At 57.6% G+C, this 9,541-nt stretch overlaps 1 protein-coding gene across 3 annotated transcripts; it reads right to left on the minus strand.

Moving 5' to 3' along the window:
• Nucleotides 1-2,518: 2,518 nt before the first annotated feature.
• YTHDF1 (YTH N6-methyladenosine RNA binding protein F1) lies at nucleotides 2,519-9,308 on the minus strand. Of its 3 annotated transcripts, none has more exons than XM_049777143.1 (4): nucleotides 9,085-9,308; nucleotides 7,984-8,058; nucleotides 4,179-5,642; nucleotides 2,519-3,067 (listed from the first exon to the last, which is right to left on the minus strand). In XM_049777143.1, exons 1-4 carry the CDS (start codon nucleotides 9,109-9,111, stop codon nucleotides 3,041-3,043), a joined length of 1,593 nt encoding a protein of 530 aa, XP_049633100.1. In that variant the 5' UTR covers nucleotides 9,112-9,308; the 3' UTR covers nucleotides 2,519-3,040. The 3 variants fall into 3 exon arrangements, with proteins under 3 accessions (XP_049633100.1, XP_049633098.1, XP_049633097.1); XM_049777141.1 differs by having other exon boundaries at nucleotides 4,188-5,642; nucleotides 7,984-8,063; XM_049777140.1 differs by having other exon boundaries at nucleotides 7,984-8,063.
• Nucleotides 9,309-9,541: the final 233 nt, after the last annotated feature.

A 9,541-nucleotide genomic window follows, 5' to 3' on the forward strand; every position in this document is an offset into this window, starting at 1 on the left:
CACTGCCCTCCCCTCCCCAGGGACTACCCCCCACACACCCCTTGGTGCCCAGAAAGCCCCCTGCCTCCAGCCCAGCAGAGGCTGAGGCATTGTTCATGGGGGTTTGGTGAGAAACACCCATCCCGGCTCCTCCTCCCTCTGCCGCCTGGTTTCTGCAACATGAGCCCCAGGGACCCTGCGGACAGGGACCTCAAATGCCAATGCTCTGCACCCCTGTACACATGGACACAATGTACCTATAAACCTGCACAGGTGCACCCACACGGCTATGTCTACAGATACGCCTACACAATGCACACCCATCTATGCCTACACACATGTACACGATATAAGCACACTCGGCAATTCCTACATGCATAGACAAACCAAGACATACCTGCACCTATCCACGCACTTCTGCAACATCTGCATATACAAACATCCACATCCATAGCTAGGCCTACATGCAACCCAGTCCCACATGCATGTGTGAGCATGTGCCTACCACACACTTGCATGCATGCATGCAGTCGTGCCTGCATACATGTACATACAACCCCCACATAAACCTAAGTACATGCTTATACAACGCACATACCCATATGACTATGCCTATACATAGTACACATATGCAGCCTGCATTCATATGCTCACAGTTCCGCCTCTATCAATTTAGTCATGACTACCTGCACAGGTGTCTTACATCGTGAATGCCTGCAAGCACACATATGCACACCAGTGAATATGTATCCACATGTTCATGGCTTTGCCTACACAAACTTAGCCATACATACTGCATGCATTGTACACACATGTACCTTACACTGTACACCTCCACAACCAGGGCCTCCGTGCATACAGAACTACACAAAGCATGAAGTGCCCCAATGAATCTGAATCTACACATGTACAGGTGTGTAAGCACACAACCACAATGGCCCTACGCATGTAGGTACACACACGCTTGCTTACACAGCTATGAATACTTGTCTAACACATCTACATACAGGCATGTCTATGCCTACATATAGGTAGACACAACCGTGCCTTCTCACACACCAAAAGGCAGATTCCCACACCAATGCCTGCATACATGTTATGTCTCCAACATGCATTTACATGCCAGTCCCTGAACATGTACGTAGACACCAACCCACATGTACGCATCCAGAGTACACCTATGCAGCACATACTCAGATAGGCCTGTGTTGGCACATGTGCCTCCCTGTACCGACATGAAGACACACTACATACATGTGTCCAGCACTCGGTGTTCTGGCTGGTGAACGAACACGTGGACATTTCTAGAGTCTGAGCCTGGGTGTGCCATTTATTCACTGGCTGCTGGCTGAAGCTCCTGCCTTCACTCCTCCAAACTTGAGAGGTGAGGCCCTGCCCTGGGCCAGCTCTCCTGGGTCCTTGGGCACCTCCAACAGCCTGTTTCCCTAGACAGGGCTGAGGGCTGGCCACAGGTCACAGAAACTGGTGCAGGAAGGGTGTTCAGGCCACTCACTGGCACTAGGCAGGCCAGAGGCCATGTACACAGCCTGGCGCCCCCACTGGACATCAGAAGCCCATTAGCCCTCTTCCCCTGGAGTGCCACCTGCAGGGGGTGTCAGGTCTTTGCTGCCCAGCAGTTGACAGGCTGTGTGTTGTGCACCCACCCCAACTGCTGCTTTCCATGAGATATCCAGGGGCAGGGCGATGCCTGCAGCTCATCTACCCATGCCTGTGGTCCTGGGCTGGTGGATATGGCTCTGCCGAAGTCTCTGGCACACAGGACAGCTGGGCTCCCTTCCCACATTGGCACTTGGCACTCAGGTGCCAGGTTTATGTGGGGGTGGGGGTCCATTATTTCTAGCCCCAGGCAGATGGCATGACGAAACCTAGAGGGGGGCCTGGAAGCCACCTGGGCTCGGCAGAGGGGGGTTTCTGCCACCTGTATTGATGGTACCCGTGAGACCCCAAAGACAATCCCCACCCACCCCTTTTCTTGCTGACCCTCTCTGTTCTCTCCTCCTAATGACACCCTCCCAGACCCCTGACCCCTGTCCACTCTGCTCCTGAGTCACATGTGGACTTCCTAGGGCCTGTGCTCAGGGATCATGACTTGTGCCGGAGAGTGTCCTGGCTCAGCTGCTTGCAGGACAAGTGCCCACCAGCTGAGTTAGGAGTCGGTTCCCCAACAACCTTTCCAGACCACAATGAGAGGCAAGTGGCTCCCATACCCTCAAGTTCAGGAGACAGGTGGGCCATGCACTGAGTGCAGGATGAACATAGGTACTAAGGGGCTTGAGGTCCCTCCCATCAGGCAGGGAGCTTGGGGACCCATCCATGTTAAGGGACAATTAAGCACTCCTGGACAAGTGCCTCAGCAGCCTCGATGGAACTGGACTGACACTGTAGTGGTGCAAGGGGTCTATGTGGGACTGGGTTTGGGCAGGACAGTCTCTGCAATCAGGGTCCTGCTTGACCCCTGACCCCAAGTCAGGCTCCAGGTGCTAGAACAAGGGCCCTCGTTCCACAAACAACACTGAAATCCATTTCAAAAAGATTTGATTTTGCTTTTCTTCTTTTCCTTTAACCCATTCACCAGGAGTAAGAAGCGAGACCCATGTCTCTGCCTTACTGGGCTCAGCATTAGTGATAGAAAATTAGAATTTCATTAGGGTTCTGAACAGACAAAATGGCAGTCAAGGCCAGCACTTGGCCTGTCCAAGCACTGCAGGAGACCCTCGGAGAGCATCCCCATGTGGGAAGGAAAGTCACCCAGGCAGAGACCAGCTGCAGACACAGTAGCATGCTGGGTCACCTTGGCCTTCAGCCCCACGCCAGGGACCTGCCAAGTGACTCTGCCTTTCCCCACTGGCCAGGCAGAGGGCGAGCGAAGACTCTCCAAAACGCTCAAAGGCTGCGAAGGGAGGAGTAAGCGCCCATTTTGGCCGGAATAAACATCTTGGACGGAACTGGTGGTCTTGCCTCTTTCTAAAGCGCTGCTGCCTCACGGACATGAAGGGATGGCCAGGGCTGCTGGAGACGTGCAGATGGCAGTCGTGGGTCCTCAATGCTTGCCCCGGCTCTGCCGTTCCTGCAGCCAGAGGAAATAGGACAAATCTGTGGGCAGGCGTTGAGACACCACGCCCAGCCTGGCATGCCCAGAGGCATGTCTGAAGCCACCTGGCTGTCCCCCAGGACTGGATATAACAGGGTTCCCTCATGGGCTGAGAAGGGCTAAGCAGGGCAGGGCAGGGCAGTGTGAGGTTTGGGCCTTTGCTGCTTACAACCCTCATGGCTGGCTAGGATTGAAGCAGGTCCACTCAGAACAGCACCCCAGCATCCAGCCAGTCACCTTCCCTGTCCAGTCCCTCAGGAGAATAACCACACCACTCCATGGTGACTCCATGGTGACCACTCTGCCCCAGTGGGTGTTCACCCCATTCCCCAACAAGACATACCCACAAGGCCACAGTGAATGGGGGGTAGTTTGGGGGAACCCCTTGGGGGGGGGAGAAGCATGTCCTGGGCACCCCAGAAGGACAAAGCTGCTCTGAGCCCAGGATGCTGAAGGCAGGTGGTGCAGGGTAATGCCTCATGCATTAAGTTAAGAGGTGGGATCTCCATGGAAAATCTGGGGGTGAGTAGGGAGTTTGGCAGGGCTCAAGGACTCTGCATACTGCTGCCCCACAGGCTCCTCAACACTGCTGCTGCTCTAGCAGGAAACAGACACTGTGTCTGGGTCCTGAGGACCATGGTCAGGGCAGCCTGTATGGGGGCAGCCCTGCATTGCTCAGGCCCTCATCTGGCCCTTCCCACAGAGGGTACCCAGCCAAGTGCTCACAAACAGGAGCCAATCTGGAAGGGTGGACAGGAGGCATCACAGGGCAGGGAGGGGGAAAGGTTCTGGAAGGGTCTCTATGCTCCAGAACAGGCCAGAGCCCAAAGAGGACATGGCTTGGTGTGTGCTTAGGTGAGCCTCACCTTAGCCTGTTAACTTTCCAATCCGTAAAGGGCCTGTCCCTGGGGGATGGAGGACAGCGACAGATCCCTCACTGCCCAATCCCAGGCCTCCCAGCAATTTACAAAGGCTAGAACAGGGTCAGTGGAGACACCCCAGGAGGGTGGGGAAACAGAGGACTCCAGGGACCCGCAGAAGCCTGAGAGCAACGCTGTCTCCCCATCTATCCGAGCATGTGCCTCACCTTGCGTACCTCCTCCTCCTCCTCCTGGCGCCGCTCATAGTGTGAAAAGTCGTCAAAGATAGATGTGCTGTGCCTGTAGGACGCGATGATACGCAGCACCTGCCGTGCCTTGTCCAGCGGCACCTCCTGCGTGTCTCGTGAGTTGGTCACCGGCTTGTTGTCGTTGTTCTCCAGGCGAATGTGGCGCAGCTGGGTGTTGGGCACGTCCTTAACGAAGATCCACTTCACGTCGAACTTGCCTTTCCACTTGTCCTGTGACCAGACCCCCGCACTGGCGCCGTAGTCCACGGCGGACTTCATCTCAGCTACGCCGCAGAAGTGGCCGCTGCCATTGACACTGAATAGCAGGTAGACAGGCCCAGCGCTGCGGGAGGCGCGGAAGGCGCTGTCCAGGCGCTTGTTGCCGTGCTGGGTGCTGCACCAGATGGAGTACTTGATGGAGCGGTGAACGTCGTCTTCTGAGTAGCTCTTGATGATAAAGGCGCGGCCACGCCGCAGGTCCCAGTCGAAGCCCTCAGGGTTGTAGCTGTGCGCAGCCTTCAGGCGCTCGAGCACCGGGTGGGAGCTTGGGCAGGAGCCAGGCAAAGCGCTTCCTGTAGAGCCGCTGTCTGCTCCAGCCCCACCTCCAGGGCCTGACGAGGCGGCACTTCTGTTGCGTGGGGCAACCCAGCGTGGCTGGGATGGTGGTAGGACCAGGGGAGGAGGTGGAGCTGGCAGAGATTGGCCAGGGCTCAGGGGCTGGGCTGCGGTGGCCTGGGGCCTGGGCCTGTCCCCGTCCCAGGTGCCCACGTCCAGGTGTGGCTTGTTGGGCGAAGGTAGCAGGGCACCCCCAGTCCCAGGGCCGCACTTGGCTTTTGTTTTTGGCAGAACTTTTGCAGGCTTGCTAGCGATGGCTGCCCATGAGGTGGTCTTGGGGACTTGCCCACTCATGCCTGTCCCACTGTTCCCTGCGAGGACACCCAGCACAGCCGTGCTGCTGGCAGTGGGGCCAGTCTTGCCAGTTGCAGGGGCAATGTCACCAATCTTCAGGCCCATCACGCCCTGCTCCAGGCTGTTCACGCCAGGTGCCTTGCCCAGAGAGTCGCCAGGGAAACCGGGCTGCCCGTCCACCATGGTGCCCCCCAGCGAGCTGGGCGGGTATGAGAAGCTGCTGCCGTATGCAGAGCCTTGTGCCGGTTGTCCTGGTGCCCCACTGGGTCCCCAGGCGGAAAAGGCGGGTCCATCGGGAAAGAAGTTAAGCCTTGGTGGATACATGCTGCTGCCCAGGCCACTGGGCTGCCCAAACACGGCATCATGCATGAAGTGGTGGTCTCCATTGCTGAGCTGTCCATATGGTGTGAGGTAAGGGATTGGGGGGTCCCCTCCTGTAGACCAGGGCGCTTCATTGAGGGAGAATGGAAAACCAATAGATGGTGGATAGTAGCTGGGCAGGTAGGGGTCAGTCATGGATGGGTACGTGCTGCCCTGTGGAGGCAAAGTGAGTCATCAGATAGATGGATGGACCCTGGGCAGGGCCAGACAGAGGGGCAGGACAGGCAGACAGGCACAGGAAGGAACCAGGAGACACAAGCAGCTGCCTTCTGAGGTGAGGTGGGCACTGTGAGATTCAGCATTGCTGGGGAACAAGGCAGGTCCTGCTCCCTCTACTGTACCAATTCTACGTCAAGGTCCTGGCAGAGCCCAGGATACTCAGCCTGGCATTGAGCAGAGGGAGTGTCAGGACTGGGTGGGCTCTTGGGGCATGGATTCAAGCGGGACAAAGGAATATCCATCTCCTGGCATGTTCAGATCACCTGCCCCTAAACTCATCAAAAGGACCAGAAAAGGGCTGGACCCGATTCGATTCTCAGCATCCCATATGGTCGGTTCCGAGCCTACCAGGAACGATTTCTGAGCACATAACCTGAGTGCCGCTGGGTGTGGCTACCCCAAAAAACAAAAGGACCAGAAAAGCCACTTTCTGGGTAGTGGGGGAAACTGAGGCCAAGCAGCTGAGAAGACCAGAGATGCAAGTCCACTCCTCATTCCAACTAGACCATTTTCGGGCCTCAGTACTCCCAAGTCACAGAAATCATCAGACAAGAGTCTGAGGAGACAGGCAAGGAACAGAGTCCAGGCTCGGGACAGCGGGGAGGTATTTGGGGGCTCCTCCAGGCACTAAGGCTGCCACAGCCTCCCTCTCAGCTGAAGCAAAGTCCCAACTCAAACGTTACTTTGGTGATTGGTGGGCAAAGGTGGGAGCCGCCACTGCCTCCAATTGGGCATGCAGTTATCTTTCAGATCAGTGCTAAAAGGAGAATTCCTGGTGCGAGTGCATCATGTGTTGGCTACACTGCTTGCTGCCCTCTCTGCAGGTACAGTTCAAGGCTACACACAGCTGCAGCCATGGCCTCTGCTGGCCCCTCCAAACCATGGGGCAGCCAGCATTGAGAGCAGCCAGCTGAGGGCAGCAGCAGCAGCCCTGACCTTGTCCTCCTGGGCTAGCAGGTCTGCAAAGTGCTGACTAGAAGAAAAGTATTATCTGACCCACGTCCAAGAGCCCAGCTCCACAACTCCAGGACTCCTCTTAGAAGCGATACAAGCCATACCTCTAAAATCCAAGGACACTTAGGCCTCTGCGTGAAAAGTCTGGGGCACCCACTGGAAGGGTGTGGGCAAAGTCCCAGTCCTGCCAAAGCCCTGGCAGCCACACCCATACCCACGACTGCAGTCACGTAAGAGGCACAACTTCACAGCCTCGCCACTAATCGCTGCAGAAACATCAAGCCAATGAGACACCCAGGTACTGGGATCGGGCAGGCAGCCTTTCCCAACTCTCTGTACTGTCAAAACAGTACAACGGGCCACAGTAGGACATGAGTAGTCTTCTAGAACTTTCTTCTTGTCTGATAAACATTCCCATTTAGTCTGAAGAGGCATGACAAAAGAACAGAGGGCACAATCCCACCAGGAAGTAGCACCCCACCACAGAAAGTAAGAGGGGGGGGGGTCTCTAAGGCCTCCACCTCCAGATCTCTGCCTGGGGCAGAGCTGCTCCCATTCTGGGTTCAGGGTTTGTTTGTTTGTTTTGTTTCTGAGACACACCCAGTGATGCCCAGGGCTTACTCTTGGCTCTGCACTCGGGAGACCATATAGGGTACCGGGACCGAACTCAGGTGGGCCATGTGCAAGGTAAATGCCCTCTCCTCTGCACTACTGCTCTTGTCCCATTGCTCCCACGTTGGGCTGCATATGCTCCACTCCTGTGAAATCTATTTGAGGGCTATCTCTCTCCACCACACCTGCCAAGCCCTGCCCCAGGGTATCTCTCCAGAAGGAGTAGAGGTCAGATCTAAAGCTTTGGAGGCTGTAAGAGCCTTGACTGGTTGAGCATGATGGGTAGGAAGAGAAGTCTACATGTTTCAGGGATGGGAGAGTCAGCAGAAAGGAAGCAGCACTAGCCCTGCCAGCCTGAGCCCAGCCCCCAGGGACACAAGTTGGCACTACTGGTGAGAGGCGTTACTCAAGTGAGAATGTTTCTGTCCAAAATATCCACAATGCCACTCGGAAGGTCCAGCAGGTATCCTCATGACCAGCTGACCCCAGGGCAAGATTCTCAGCTGCGTTCCTAACCAGTCCATGCATCCTCTAGCAATGTCCCCACCAGTCAGCTTCTGGGCTGGAGTCAGGCCACCCACCTTCCAGGGCCAGTTGGTCCCTGTCTACAATCCAAGCTCTCAGCTGGCTCAGACACAATGTATCCAATACCTGAACTCAGCTGTGTGAGAGAGAGAGGAGGGGAGCCCAGTTGGAGGAAATTACATACCTGGCTGGATGGTGCAGAAAGGTAGGGCTCAAAGTCATGGTCGGGGCCTGAGTCCTTATGACGCACGGAACTGTTCTGTACTGGAAGAAGCGCAGAATCACTGAGCTAGAAAGGCAAAGGAGCCCAGCCCAGCCGGTTTGAGCAGAAGCAAAGAGTTATGGGGGTGGGGAGTGAGGCTGACTTGGCACCATCTCAGGAACAGGGACAACACCAGGGCAGGACGGAAAGAGCAGGTGTACCCTAGACAAGGGGGTGTGTGACATGGAGCACCAGCGGGGTTCCTGACTTTGATGGGGATTCCCTACCCAGCTGCATGCAACACCATGGGGCTCCGGGCTCTGATAAGGGTCCTTGCCCAGCTGACAACACCAGGGGACTCCAGGCTCTGATGGAGGAGTGATCCCCAGTGTTGATTAACATATTGATTATAGAGACCTGGATGAAGGTGGATGATGGTGAGAGGAGGGATGGTGAGGCCTTTCTCTGCTGAACCCGGGGCCACTTGTCTGCATCCCCTTTAGCTAGCGGATCTGAGGGTTCAGGATAGTGACACCCTACTGGCTGCTGTCTGCAGGGAGCTCGCTCTGGGCTGTGACTGGGAGTCCCCAGTCCCCAGCAAGCACCCAGCAAACAAGCACCAAGGCTGTGATCGGGAGTCTCCAAGTACCAGCAAGCACCAAGCAAGGGACTCCAGGCTGGGGAGGGAAGGACCCTTGCCCAGCTGCTGTATGATGCATGGGGCTCCAGGCTAAGATCGGGGCGCCACAGCGGGGGGAAAGGGGGTCCTCAACCTGCTGCAGCAGCACCAGGAGCTTGGGGCAGGTGTGTGTTTGCAAGACATCCTTGCATGGGGCGCCTCTAGCCCAAAACACGGCTCAGGAGCTCATGACCCTTCCCCACTTGGACGATGCTGGAAACAGAGGTCAAGGGTCAGGGGTCAGGGGTCAGAGGTCGAGGACCCAGGCCTCCACTCGCCTTTCCTCCCCCCGGCCTCGGCCTTTCTGCAATCGCCGGCGGCCAGGCTACGGGTGGCACCCCAGGACCCCAGCGCCCCGCTCCCCGAACCCCGATTCCTGGCCCCGAAGCCGGTCGGTCCGCTACCTGCGGGTCCACGCTGGGGGCCGACATGCTTCATCCGGAGCGCGGGGCCAGGGCGCTTCCCGCCGCCTCCTCCCGGGCGCCGGGGGCGGGGGTTGGGGGACGACGGTAGCTCGGCCCGAGGGGACGGACGCGGGACGGCGGCGAGGCGAGGGGAGGCGAGGCGAGGCGGACGCGCTGACCAGGCGGCGACCCCAATGGCGGCCGCGGCAGCGGCGGGACGAGGGGCGTGACGTCACGCGCGCGGGGCAGGCCGGGAGCTCCGCGCATGCGCCCTGGCCCCACGTGTGCCGGATCTCACGCCGTCCCGGGCCGAGTTTCGCGCACGCGCCCGCCCGCCCACACCCAAGCCGGATGCGCGGAAGTGAAGCAGGTGGGGCGTTGCACCTGCAGGCCGGACGGACACCTGTCACCCCGGCGGACACCTGCCCCGGACACCTGCCAGGAGTGGCCCTGCCCA

Source organism: Suncus etruscus, chromosome 7 (genome assembly GCF_024139225.1).
Source record: "Suncus etruscus isolate mSunEtr1 chromosome 7, mSunEtr1.pri.cur, whole genome shotgun sequence".
Classification (NCBI taxonomy): domain Eukaryota; kingdom Metazoa; phylum Chordata; class Mammalia; order Eulipotyphla; family Soricidae; genus Suncus; species Suncus etruscus.